The 14,588-nt window shown below is 36.4% G+C and overlaps 1 protein-coding gene across 7 annotated transcripts in view; it reads right to left on the reverse strand.

Moving 5' to 3' along the window:
• Positions 1-14,588, reverse strand: part of TSPAN12 (tetraspanin 12) — a 107,760-nt gene that overhangs the window by 49,749 nt on the left and 43,423 nt on the right. For all 7 annotated transcript variants that reach the window (XR_013415502.1, XM_077997206.1, XM_077997208.1 and 4 more), the window contains 2 exons: positions 9,587-9,694; positions 5,670-5,813 (listed from right to left, as the gene is read on the reverse strand). Coding sequence is in view for 6 of the 7 variants with exons in the window: in XM_077997206.1 (XP_077853332.1) it covers positions 5,670-5,813; positions 9,587-9,694 (252 nt within the window). In the remaining variant the exon portion in view is untranslated. The remainder of the gene's footprint in view (positions 1-5,669; positions 5,814-9,586; positions 9,695-14,588) is intronic.

Raw genomic sequence — 14,588 nt, forward strand, 5'->3', positions numbered from 1 at the left:
AGTGGCACAATCTAGGCTCACTGCAAGCTTCCCCGCCTAGGTTCACATCCCAGGTTTGAGGAGATTCTCCTTCACCTCCCAGGTTTAAGCGATTCTCCTGCCTCAGCCTCCCAAGTAGCTGGGACTATAGGCAGGCACCACAGAATCCAGCTAATTTCTGTATTTTTAGTAGAGTTAGGACTTCATCATGTTGGGCTGATCTAGAACTCCTGACCACAAGTGATCCACCTGCTTCAGCCTCCCAAAGTGCTGGGAATACAGGCGTGAACCACCGTAACTGGCTCCTTATCATCTTTAACGAGTGTCATTAAATGATTTGTTTTTTCTTTAGCAACATGAGCTACCCTCACTTCTGACCTGGAGTAGCACCTCTACAAGTCTGTTTGCCTCCTGTGAGCACTGGTAACCCACACCCACTTGTCATCATGCGGTTCTTTTTCCTGTAAGCCAAGACTCAGAGAAGAAGGTCACGTCCCTTCACAACCACACCCCTGTACTTCCCAATTTCCTTTATTCATCGATGTTTTCTAGCACTGGGAGAGAAATAAATAAACTTATAAAGAGGCACACATGGGTTTGCCAAAGTAGAAATTATTAAGATTATTTAAAACTCACAACCAACACACAGAACACAGAAAGTCTAAGGGTCTAAAGGAAAGGTGTCCCAAAGGCACACAAGTGTGGAGGACATGTCTGTGTCCAGCCCTTACATATATCTGCGGGAATACTACTTTTCTGAAGAAGCATCCAATATATTTGAACAGAAGAAAGCTTCTAACTACTAAACAAAGAAACATGTCTCTGGAGGTATATTTTAGTTGACGCTCTGTCCCTCTTTGTTTTACATTTTGAGTCAGTCCATTTGAAGCAGAGCCTGTTGTGAGCCTGTTTACTTCCATTTATTTTTCTTGACGTAGCACAGAGAGGAGGAAAATGGCATTTCAGCCTTTTAGAGGGGCTGTTTATGCTAAGTTTCCTATCTGAGACAGTAAGTGCTGCAACTATTCTTTACAACTGTGTTTTTTCATTCTTTTACATGTGGAACCCCAAGAAGAGCTGATGAAAGCTATGGCTCTTATTTCCTAGAAAAAAAAAAATGGATATAAAATGTTGGAAACAATTTTTGCAGTATCACTTTTTCCTTGAAGTCCATCCAAGAAGAGCCCCGGTCCCTGGGCAAGAGGTTGAGAGTCCCTGCTCTATAAAGACTGATTTTCTAACTGCTGTCTTTATGTCTTTGATTTATGCTTCTCTTCTCCAAATCAAGTCAAGACACTGCACTACAGTAACCGATATGATGAAAAACTCAGCATGTGAGAAAAGACAAGAGATACCATAGGCTTGTGCTTTGCCAACTTAAATCTGAGTCTGATATTTTGCCAAGGCCAAGTCTTACACCTCGCATTTAGAGTGTGGTTACACAGGTGATTCCAAAGAACATGGGAGTGGGCTGTCAGCAATCACGGGCCCAGACCACTCAAGGGTGGGCCTTTATACTTGCAGTTTCCTCGGCCAAAAACACTGTTCCCCAGCATGGCTGCTTCAACTGGTCTCAGTTCACATATCACCCACACAGAAGAGGGTCTATTCCTAACAATCTATCTTAAGTAACTCCCTCACCAACAAAACTGCAGCACATTACCCTGTTCAGTTTTCAAAGTGCTTACCATCACCTGAAATTATTTTCTATTGCTGTTTTTTCTTCTTGTTAAACGTATGTATCCATAACCAGAATATAAGTTACAAAGGAGAAGAAATTTTTGTCTGCAACACTCTCCACTATATCCCTAGCATTTAGAAGAGCAAATGGAACCCAGTAGGCAATCACAAAATATTCTGAATGAATATTGGTTATCCTATCATCATTTTGAATGAGTGAATGTGATAGTTCCAAACTGAGGGTCAGAGGTATTTTCATTACAGATTTTTAAACGTATACTTTAATATAAGTTTGTAGCTTATTATGGATATTTGAAGAGCTGTGTGCCAAACCTAACAAGGCTCCTGAATATTTCTAAATGTGCAATTGTCGCTATATTTCTGCTGTCATTTTTCACAGGTTTCCAAATGCGTCATAAAATATTATTGGGTCAGGGACCATGCAGGCCACCAGATGGTTGAGAATGATTTATTTCCTTGATTTCAGACTACTGAAGAATGATTGCAGGAAGAAAGCCAGTTTTTATCTCTGAGCTTACAGAATATGAAAGATAAGAGAGACCTTGTGGTTCATCTAGTCTGGATTCATTCTTAATTTAAAAAACCATTCTACACTACCAATGACATGGTTATCTGACCTTGACTCCAATATTTTTAGTGATGAGACACTCGTTATTTTACAAGATAACCTGTCTCACAATTGGACGGATTTTGATGAGCAAGGTCTTCCTTCTATTGATTCAAAATTTCCTTCCTGTAACTTCTGGCCCTTGGAGCAACAATGTGTAAGTCTAGTTCCTGTTCTGAATTATGAACTTTGAAATATTTGAAGACATCTCAACTATCTCCCTTCAGTGCTCTCAACTTCTGAATAAACATCCCAAATACCTCCAGCTGTTCCTCACTTATTTCTCCCTTTAGAACCCTCATCTTCCTACTGAACGATCTCTGGACACACTGTAATTAGGAAACATATGTTCTCCAGGGCAAAGTGGAATTATGTCTTATTTTTAATTATAGATTTAATTGTACTTATGCCATAAAACTACTATATGATCCTCTTTTGTAAGTCAACTATGCATATAATTGCATACTATATCATTACCAATATCAGTATATGTTATTAGTTGTAAAACGCAAAAGCAGGTTACTCTGATATAATAAGCCCCCATCTTAGCTGGAAGTCTGTGTCTAAAGAACATCTCATGGCTGACAATGCCAGCTTACTATTAAAATTCTTTAGATAAAAATATGAGAAATTTTCAAAATAATCTGGGCTATCAACTTGCACATGCACAATAGTATGGCTTGTTTCAATTTCAAAATTCATGGAGCAAGCAATTATAGATAGCCTGAAAGTAAAGCATCCCATTATAAAGTAGTATTATTAGTAAAAACAATCTAAGACAAACTAGTAAAGATGAATTGTATTTTTACAACAATAAAATTATATTAAATGTTTAATGAAGGACAGTCTTCAGCTAAATAAAGTAAAACTGAAGAGAATTAGTCCATATTCAGACTTTATGGGAAGATCTGGTAAGTTGATCTCATGATCAATAGTAGTTATAATCATAGCATCAGTATTAATCCCTAAAGCAGATACAAATTATATCATAATGTGTGGCCCAATAATTGTCCATATTGACTTACTACTGGTAAAAACTAGCAGATGGACAATTCACACTAGGAAATTTAGTAGGTTTCAATTTACACATCTATACTTCTACCTGTACTGTTCTTTTAATGTCTAATAGTGAGTTATAGTATATTTGAATATCCATAATATATTTCTATATAATACTACCTCAGAAATATTAGTACTGTTTTCTGTTTTATGGAATAAGCAGGAGTTTGCTGCATTTATTAGTTGATGATTGCTACTACAAACACTAGCCAATATTTAGCTTTCACACAAAACAAAAGAACTAGGTTCAGTACCATAATCACTGAAGAACCTACAGACACTAACCCAACAACTTTCTGTTCAATAAACTATATCTTGTGTATTCGTTTTCATTCAAAGCCAAATGTTTCTAAACAAAGTATGTATAAAACAGTAACATCCAAACACAATGCTTCTCAGCAGTGTGAGTATGACAAAAAGTATTCTGATCATCTTTTAAAATAAAAAGCCTGAATTATTCAATTGTTTCCATAATCCTTGTGATCGGTTGCATTATGTCCTCCCAAAATTCATATGTTAAAGAGCTTAGTACCTCAGAATGTGATCTTATTGGAACGTAGGATTGTTGCAGATGTAACTAAGATGAGGTCTGACTGGAGGAAAGTGGGCCCCTTGTCCAATATGACTGTTGTTCTTATAAAAAGGGAAAATTTGGAGACACACACACAAGGAGAACACCATGTGAAGATGAAACAGATCAGGGTGATGCTTCTAAAAGACGAGGAACCGGGAAAATTGTCAGCACACCACCAGAAGCTAGGAGAGAAGCATCAACCCTGCAGACACCTTAATCTTGGAGTTAGCCTCCTGAAACCTGAGACAATAAATTTACATTGTCGGAGCCACTCAGTTTGTGGGACTTTGTTATGGCAGCTCTAGGAAATTATAACAGTTTTTAAACTCCTAAAAAATACTTGGCACTCTCCTTTGGGGCATGCCTTCAGAGTCCAAAGCACTTTATTTTGGATATCCTTAAATGGTGACATATTCTTGTCCTCTGAGATATGAGTAACAGCCCAGAGTTACTGAATATAATGGATCACTTGTGTAGGTAGTACAGCATTCTTTTAATTAATTACAACATCCAAATTAATTAATTTACAATATAAATTGACTGCCCATCTCAACAACTGCTTTGGCAGACAGTCTAAGAGATGCTTTGAATGGTAGTATTCCTAGGGAAAAAAAGTATAGCCTCCTAAGATAACTACCTTGAAATATATCAAAATGCATGTATTATAAATCCTGATGTAGTTTGTGTTCATTCTTTATAGCCCTACTATATATACATGCTTTATATTATGAATAGTGTGAGCAGCACCTTGTGATACCAGGTACTTGACTAAAGATGTATCTGGGGAATGATCCCAACCCCTTAGCCTAAGCAGTTTCCCTTCTATCTGATTCACATTTTGCATTTCCATTCCAGATAAATACTGCCTAACAAAACTTTCTGTGATGAAGGAAATGTCTTATATCTGCATTGTCCAGGACAGGTGCCACTAGTCACAAGCGGCAGTTGAGCACTTGAGATGTAGCTCGTGCAACAGAGGAATAGACATTTAATTTTCATTAATTTTAATTCAAATGGTCACATGTAGCTATTTGGCTATCGTACAGGACAGTGCAGTCTTAGATTTTAATTTGAAAATAGAATGTTACTGCTAACAAAGTTTGAAAATCACCAGTAAAAATGAATGAATAGGAAAACTTCTCCTAAAATGGATTAACTGATTATTCTGATCAGTTCTCCCAGAAAACACAAGTATGTACATTTCTTGGGCACATGAGGATTGACTTTACTGCCAGTGAGCATAAAACTTAATCAGTGAACTAAAACTGGCATCACTAATCATTAGCCAGCAGGGGGAGCTGAAGAGTAGCACGGTTGCGTTTTCTTTGGAGAGGTTCTTTTTCCCCCCTTCTATGTGTTGGTGGTCTATGTGGAGGCTCTTAAAATACGTATTCTGTCCAGGAACTCCAAACCCTGCATTTCTTGCATATCCAGTGTGAGCTACATACTCTGCCTGTGTCTGTTTCAAAGGATTCCCAAGCGGTCGGAACTTGATTCAAAACAAAACAGTTCAAAATCCAATTAATTACAAAACCTGGTCTTTCCCACTTCTCTTTGTTAAAATGTGATTAGTGTTTAGATTTTTATACTTTTTTTTAGCTTTCTTCTTCTTCTCCCCATATCAGAGAAAATTTTAAGGCCTTTTATATTTAGACAGAGAAGAAAAATTTCATTGGCATATTGTTGATTCTTTAAAGTTATTCCTAAGAAAACATTTATCCATAATAAATTAACCATATATGGCCTTACCTCTTGATAAAGGTCACTGAGATCTTCCTGGTGGGCTTGTTTGGAACATCCTGGGAATTCTCTAACACAGCAGGAATCTGGGGGCCAGTCCATCTCTGTCATTTCCAACCAGTCAGTGAAATATACCACTCCACAGCACTTAAACTGCAAAAAAAAAAAAAAAAATCACTAGTCAGCCTCAGAAACCACAAAACTATTTTCTTAACTTATAGGAGATTAAACATCAGTTTTTTTAAATTTTTGTACCCAGAGCTACATCTGTCATCACCTAATGATATGTGTACAGTCTATGTTGATGATAGAAATGTAGTAAAGGAACACCATGGCTAACCATTGCATAATGGAAGAATTCTGAGTAATAATGCCCGTAACACATCAAAACAAATCAGGCATGACTGAGACTCACTCCCTAGCTGTAAGCTTGTCTACAAGGGACTATACATAGCAACAGACTGAACATACACACTAACAAACCCAAGTAGGTGACACCTTATCTTTATCATTAAACCTCTAACCACCAAGGGCCAGTTGATCAAATTTTTCTATTGCTCAACATATTCAAATATTATATTAAAAGTTTCTGTAATCTTTGTAAAAACATGTGTCGACCAAAGCCCACATCACAAAAAGTTAGCAGACATCGATTCCTCAGCTAGTAAAATATCCAAAAACTTTAAGAAATAAACATAGGTCTGGCCAATTAGTGTTTATTCAACTAAGGTTCTTGAAATAAATGTTCATATTCTATTACCACAATCTCAGAAGAAATGGTGTGCCTTTAGCTTGAATAAAATTGGAGTTAAGAAAAACTATATTGACATTTTTTCTTTTTTATCTCATTTCCCCAAAGATTAGCAAAAGCTTTCTCTGATCAAGGTTTGAAAGCACTGCTTAAGGACCTCTATAGATTAGATTCAGAACAATTATCTATGATGAATAATTTTCTGTCCTTGAGTAGAGAGGGAGGTTGCTCTTTCCCCTCTAGCCAGAAACAAGGACTATGGGCAGTCACCGAGAACTCTGCCGAGTGACTGGCTATGCAAATCATGCAGTCCAACAGATCAATCTATGTTCAGGTTTCACATTGTATCATAAAATATCACAATCCCCCACCATTTCAAAATTTAACTAAAATTAATTTTGAAGAATTCTGGACTTCTCATGCAAAAGGAAACAACAAGAATACTACAAAGTATTCTGTGTTGTTACACTGGTCTAAATGTCTGATTTTTAAACAGAAACAAATCACCTTAAGAGGATTATAAATGATGAATTACTGAACAGTATGGGTAATACGAAAATTTTGAGAAACTTAAAAAATACTTTCCATATATTTTTCTTCTTTAAACTTGCTCTCAAAGTCATGAGTATACTATCAACATCACAAATTTAGTCAATAATTTGACATTACATATTTCACACAATACATTAAATATCCTTAAATAATATATGTAGTATAAAGACTTCACTTCATAAAAATCATAAACAAGGAAACATTAACTTTCCATGTCCATCTTTTTAAATCCTTACACTCAGAGAAAATTCATTTCTCTCCTTTGCTAATGACATGAGTCCTTTCTGTGTTGATGACAGAACAGTTCTTGGAACTCTCTAACTCCATCCAGCATGGAACAGCCTATTTATATGGCTGTGTCAGGGAATGAGATATTCTACATAAATGACTTTCTCAAATATAAGTATATGTTTTTTCTTATTATAAGTATATAATGTTCAGTGATGAACTTATTTTTATTTTAGTAAGTATTTGTATAGAATTGCCCATCTTCAACAGAAGATACTGAATTTATTCTGAAACTTTTTCTGAGAACTCCTTTAAGTAAGCCCAACATCATACCAAGATATTACTGTAGTCTACATCTCCTTGTCATTTTCCTGTCTCCTTTAATATTGTGTTGTGAGATAGTACCACTCTTGCTAATGTGTCAAGCTCTAGAAAATACCATCCATTTTACATATGAGTAAACTGAGCCCTTTGATGGTCAAGTAGCTTGCTAAAGTTACAGGCCAGAGTGTGGCACAGTCTATTCCAAAGCCTATGCTCCAACTACTATGTTAAAATAAATAAATGAACACATTTTTTAAAGTTAGTATTCTAAAAAGGTATTAAATAAACGCCAATGGGGCTTAAGTGAGAGTCTGCTAAGTTGAGGTACGTGCACAGAATTGCACTGAATGAGGAGCAAAGGAAACCGGCACCTGATAAAGTTGCTTTCTGCAATATAGGTTATTCTAGAATTGTGTCCCCCACCCAAATTCATTTGTTGAAATTCTAACCCCCAGTACCTTAGAATGTGACTGCATTTGGTGATAGAGTGTTTAATAGTGATTGTTAAGTTAAAATAAGGTCATTAGGGTGGGCCCTAATCCAATATGACTGATGTTCTTATTCGAAGAGGATATTTAAATATAGTCACATATAGAGGGAAGACAATGTGAAGACACGGGGAGAAGATGGCCATCTGCAAGCAGTCATAGCAAACTAATACAAGGGATTTAAAAAACTCTTTCACGTTCTCAGAGGTCTTCACCCTCTCCATTTACACAAAACAGTCTTATGATAATGGAGGAGGAAACTTACCATGTAACAAATCTAAAAATAAGTGTGCTATCTTTTGCAGTACTTGTACATTGTCCATCTAGGTGGAACTCCCATCAGAAAAAAAAAGAAACTCACTTTGTTTTTTAACCTGGATTATCACTGTCTACATCACAAATTCCAGAAAATAACAAGCTCTGGGCAGCATCTACTCAAGACAGTAGCTGACATAACTTACTATAAATTTCCTAATGCTTATTTTCTCTTTGTGTTGTTTTTAGCACAAATATACAATAAATAAACAAAGTTAGGAAGCACTTAAATAAACAGGAAATCTGTGTTACAATGATAATTTTTACCATCTCAACAGTTGTATACAGAGAGTCAGATTTGGAGATTGTCCTGGACTTGAACCTCTGCCCATATCCAGGACAAAGCAAGTGAGCAGAGATCTTGCTATCTATCATGTAAGATATTAATTCTCAAATGCTTTGCGGCCTAACACTACGATAAATTAAAGGAAATTAAATACTTATCCATCTGGGAATGTCACTTCAATCACAAGGAAACTGCTTGGAAGAAGAGCTTGGTTTGAAGCAAGATCAATGGTTAACTTCAAGTCACCAAATTTTAAACATCTGAATATAGTCCCCACTTGAGAAGATGGTTGGGTGCAGTGCTACATGGCAGTTAGGTAAGAAATGCTAAAAGCACCTATACTTTGTAATGTTATTGTTAATAACCATAGGCTAAATGAAATCTAACTTATGACATCGTTTAATCTTCTCAACAACCTGAAGAGATAGGTATTTTTATTATCACTATTTCACAGGTGAGAAAACCAAGACTTAACGGGGTTATGTATATTATAGAAACTCACTTAATAGCAAGCAGCACAGCTATGATTTTAACCAAGGTCTTTCTGACTAGACCATGCCATTAACGATATACTGACTTCAAAGTCCCAAATGAGAACAATCCTTTTTTTAAAACTAAAATTATGTTTAAAATATTGAGAGCTCTAAAAGTCATGAAAAATCTATTTGTTTGGAACTTGGATATTTATCAAGTTAACCCTCATAAAAAGAAAACTTCACAATAATTTAGCAAAATGGCTTTTCAGAAGTTCTTAAATATATGTGAACCATGTGAAATAAAGGGGAAATGGTATATATGGGAGGAAAATCAGGCCATGAAGTTACTTGAGATATTTTTCAAGAAAGAATTGCACCGGAGGTTACTGAATCATAGGCTTAATTTTTCAGCACAGAGGAAATTACCAAAGTCAAAGCTCTAAACATCTGGTTTGAAAGTGCACCACTTACTTCACTCTCTCTACCTCAGAAATTGCAGCACTTACCTCTCTCTGAAAAAAATTCCAAGCATGAGTAAGCCACCGATATCTAGGTAATCCATAATTTGTCATCCTGGCTTTCAAAGTGACCATATCTGACCACTGTACTGGAACCTGGTAATAAAAAGCAAAATATCAACAGCTATAACACACACACACAGACACAGATTCACACACACACACACACACACACACACACACACACTCGGAATGTCTTATAATTGACAAATACTATTTTAAATTTATATTTGCTTGTGGCCTAAATTTAGCTCAGAGTATTCAATGTAGTTTTTGGACAATCTCAGTGTGTAGATTTTTGTGATAAATGATTAGGTATTTTGTACTAAAGAAAAAAATGAGAAATCACTTTAATGCTCAAGGAAATCACAAACAAGTAATTAACTGTACATTCTACAGACATACTGAAAATTTTCACATAACAAATAACCTCTGCAGAGAAATGCCCTTAATTTGACTTCAAAATGCTATGAAGTTTTTGCTCTTTTAAGCAACTGCAGATAATAGTACTAAAACAAAGGGGAAAGAATTAAAAAGGGAAAGACTTTGACTCAAGTTAAGCCTCACTCTGGGATAATTTTGCCAACACTTTTTCAAAAGTTGTAATTAGGAGGTATATTAGAATTTAAGAAAGAACAGTTCTCCACTTTTACACTGTTGGTGGGAATGTAAACTAGCACAGCCACTATGGTAAACAGTGTGGAGATTCCTTAAGGAATTAAAAGTAGACCTATCATTTGATCCAGCAATCCCATTCCTAGGTATCTACCCAGAGGAAAATAAGTCATTATACGAAAAAGATACTTGCAAACTCATGTTTATAGCAGCACAGTTTGCATTTGTAAAAATGTGGAACTAGCCCAAATGCCCATCAATCAATGAGTGGATAAAGAAAATATATATACCATGGAATACTATTAAGCCATAAAAAGGAGAAAAATAATGGCATTCACAGCAACCTGGATGGAATTGGAGACCAATATTCTAAGTGAAGTAACTCAGGAATGGAAAACTAAGCATCGTATGTTCTCACTCATATGTGGGAGCTAAGCTATAAGACACAAAGCCATAAGAATGACACAATGGACTTTGGGGACTCGGGAGGAAGGATGGGAGCGGGATGAGGGATAAAAGACTACACATTGAGTGTAGTGTACACTGCTCAGGTGATGGATGCACGAAAATCTCAGAAATCACTGCTAAAGAACTTATTAATGTAAGCAAATACCACCTGTTACCCAAGAACCTATTGAAATAAAAAAATTAAAAATAATAAAAAAGAAAGAACAGTTCTTAAAGTATTTCTGTGCTTCTATTCTCCAATCACCTAGCACCATGTCTATTGCAGAGTATTTAATCATGACAGAGCTATAGGTATACAATACCACAGTCATTGTTGTAATGCAATACAATACAACAGTCATTGCTGGCCAGAAATCTGGTCAGTCTATCAAGCTATGATTTTACCTCAGGGCCATGAGAAATGGAGGTATACAAATGCTAATCTCATTATATACATAGTATTAAAGCAACTCTGGGAAACTGGATGGACATTCCCATCTGATCTATGAAGTAATATAGACTGGGCTTAGTAAAGCAAGCTTGACATTCAATAAATAACACAAAGATCAAGAACCAAAAAGGGAAAAAGGCAGACATGAGCAAATAAGGCTCCAACAGAACTAGAGATTAGGATTATTATAAAATCTTATTTTTTAAGATAATCATATCAATAGAAGCAGTTTCAAAATTCCTGACCACAGAAATTCTTCATGTTTTTCCTTTGTTAACTTTTTTTTTTTTTTGATTACTTGGAAATATACAATAAAACATCCAAACACTTGGCCACACATTTTTTCCCCAAATAATGAGCAAAATGGATGTACTCTGTGTTCATATATGCCTTTAACAAGGTTCAGGGAACTAGTCAAAGTTCAAACTACTCACCATAAATTAGTATTATCTCATAACCCTTTGGGCATAAAATAAATGGAAGTGAAGTAAATTATCTAGAAATGTACAATCTGAAACTATATCATTGATGGATTTTATCTAGAGAAGAAATAATGAATAGAAGGTGAATAGTATAAAAAAAGAGAAATGAGAAAGCAGATTATCTGATGTCAAGTCACTTGATTTAGTTAATATATCAATTTTTTAAAACTTTACCTTCTAAAATAAATACAGGTTATTTCCTTATTGTGACCACGAACAATCTGAGACCAAATGTGGAAGAAAACAGAGGAGACCATTGAGGTTCTGGCACAAATACTGAGGTCTGGCCATAAAGTAACACACAGGTTGATTGGTTCCTTGCATGGAACAGCTAAAAGCACAAAGCCCATTCTATGTAAAGGCTGGGTTCTGCAAAATTTGGCAGATAATAAACTTTAATGGTACTTTTCATTCACACTGCTATTAGTGCAAAAGCAATAAAAAACCTGACAAACTTTTTTTAAAGAACTGCTTTTACATTTCACTTTTAAACAGCCCTTGCTCCATTCTGGTGATGTAATGGGAAAGATTTGCAAAAGCAAAACAGTGATGCATGCCCTCAACTGGAATGGTAGTGGGCACCTATTTAGTACTGCAGTACTCAGGAGCTAATCGTAGATGGTCTCTTAACAGAATAGAAGAAAGTATCTAGGCCGGGCGCGGTGGCTCAAGCCTGTAATCCCAGCACTTTGGGAGGCCGAGACGGGTGGATCACAAGATCAGGAGATCGAGACCATCCTGGCTAACACGGTGAAACCCCGTCTCTACTAAAAAATACAAAAAACTAGCCGGGCAAGGTGGCGGGCGCCTGTAGCCCCAGCTACTCGGGAGGCTGAGGCACGAGAATGGCGTGAACCTGGGAGGCGGAGCTTGCAGTGAGCTGAGATCCGGCCACTGCACTCCAGCCTGGGCGACAGAGCGAGACTCCGTCTCAAAAAAAAAAAAAGGAGAAGAAGAAAGTATCTAAATAAGTATACATTCATTTCAATTTCTTCGTATTTCTTAGAATTATTTTAAAATCAAAACATTTCATTTCAACCATCTTAAGTGAAATCATTTTGAACTTGCTGTATCTTGGAAGATTTACCAAATATTAGTATGGCATATACACTCTAATGCCCATGTTTAAAATCCGCAAGAAAGTAAACCAATTGCTAAAATCCTTTTAATTACCAAACAGAACACAATAAAAAGCTGAGGTAACAGGATCCAGAACTAATGATAAGATATACTCTCTATGGTTTAAATGTCAAGGAGACACATTTATCACTTGAAAACAGAAAAAAATAAGAGAGACAATCTTTTGACCAGTAAACCACAGAAACGGATTCTCTGGAGCCGAGTACTTTTTCAATCCCCTAATAAAATTTCCAGGGATGGGGAGAAAACATGATTTTCAAAGACAGCAAACAAGTTCCTATATAAACGGGAGAGTTCATGTTAATAAGAGCTCTGAACTTTTTATTAAACTAGTTAGAATCTGAGCTAACTTTTCACCTTTTCAGGAACTCTCTACTTGCTTAGTGCTGTTGAACACTGGAAGCATGAGTGTCTTCACAGAGAAACATATGTGTGAGTGTGCCAAAGCATCACTGATATGTAAATTGGAGTGTGTAGAGTAGCCACTGGTCTGTGGTTACTACTTAGTATTCAAAACAGTCTCAAAGCACAATGGTAGATTCACCAAAGAATCTTTGAAGAGTATATCAGCACCAGAAATGACTTCTATTTTACTGTTCAATTGCCAAATGACTCTCTTCACTCTGAAACAAATAAAATATAATCTCTGTCCCTTCTAGAGAGTCACTACATTTTAAAATGTTGAAGACGTCCTAGGGAACTTGTCACAGATGCAAATGCCCAGTCCTTGCCCTTTCCTCCCTGCCTTCCCCTCCATTCTGACTGAGCACATCTGGGCTGGAGCCCAATAATGCACACTTTTAAGAATCATCCTGGGTGGCTCCTACTGCAGATGGCCCAAGAGCTACACATGGAGAAACACCATTTTACTAAAACAGAATTACTCTACAAAGTTTATGGGGAAAAAGTCTGGCCTCCCTCGACGAAAACAAAAAGCATTCACAGACATGCAAAAGCGTTCGACATCACTAGCAATAAATGCAGTAATTTCCCTCAATGAAGTAAGCAAATGTTAATAAGTAATAATACCCAGTGAGTGCAAGGATGAAGTGCAAGTGGTAAGCCAAACATGACTAGTAAAAATCTTAAGACTGAGAAATTTCATGCTCATTTATGCTAGCTATAAAAGTTGTCCCAGCCATTTCAACTGCTGAAATAAAAGAGAAAAAATGAAGAGCTATATTCAAGTAGCCAAGTGTGGAACTGTGAGAGTGCTTCGAGATTGTGCTAACCACACAGCAACTCTTCAAATACACCTCTTACTTAAGGTGGAAAATGTTTCTGCCTGTTGCAAACAGGAGATGTAGGCTTCCTAGTCATCTGTTCACTATTGCAGTCAGCATTTTAAAAGGCTTTATGTAGGTGTTCAAGAATTTTCAGACTAATCATTTGCGAATATGAATCTTTTCTATTATTAACTCCAAAATTGGTAAAATTATTTTAGAACATATACTATTTTTAGTCTATGATACCCATGTTTAAGCAGCCTGTGGAATTAAAGACATATACAGAGTATACCAAAGAAAATTCTACAAATTATGACTTGGAAATGTGCTTCAGACACAGAAAAGAAAGTGTTCGCTTTCAGAAGTATTGGGACTATTAACTGTTATCATGTAGCATAAACATTCAAATTAATAATCATGTGCCTAAATTACTCTAAAGTATTGATATGGTTAGGCTTTGTGTCCCCACCCAAATCTCATCTTGAATCGTAATCCCCCTATCCCCACACGTCAATGTCAAGAGACAGACTAGGTGGAGGTAATTGAATCATGGGGGCGGTTTCCCTCATGCTGTTCTTTTGATAGTGGGTGAGTTCCCACGAGATCTGATGGTTTCATGAGGGGCTCTT

The sequence above is a fragment of the Macaca mulatta genome, chromosome 3, assembly GCF_049350105.2.
Source record: "Macaca mulatta isolate MMU2019108-1 chromosome 3, T2T-MMU8v2.0, whole genome shotgun sequence".
NCBI lineage: Eukaryota > Metazoa > Chordata > Mammalia > Primates > Cercopithecidae > Macaca > Macaca mulatta.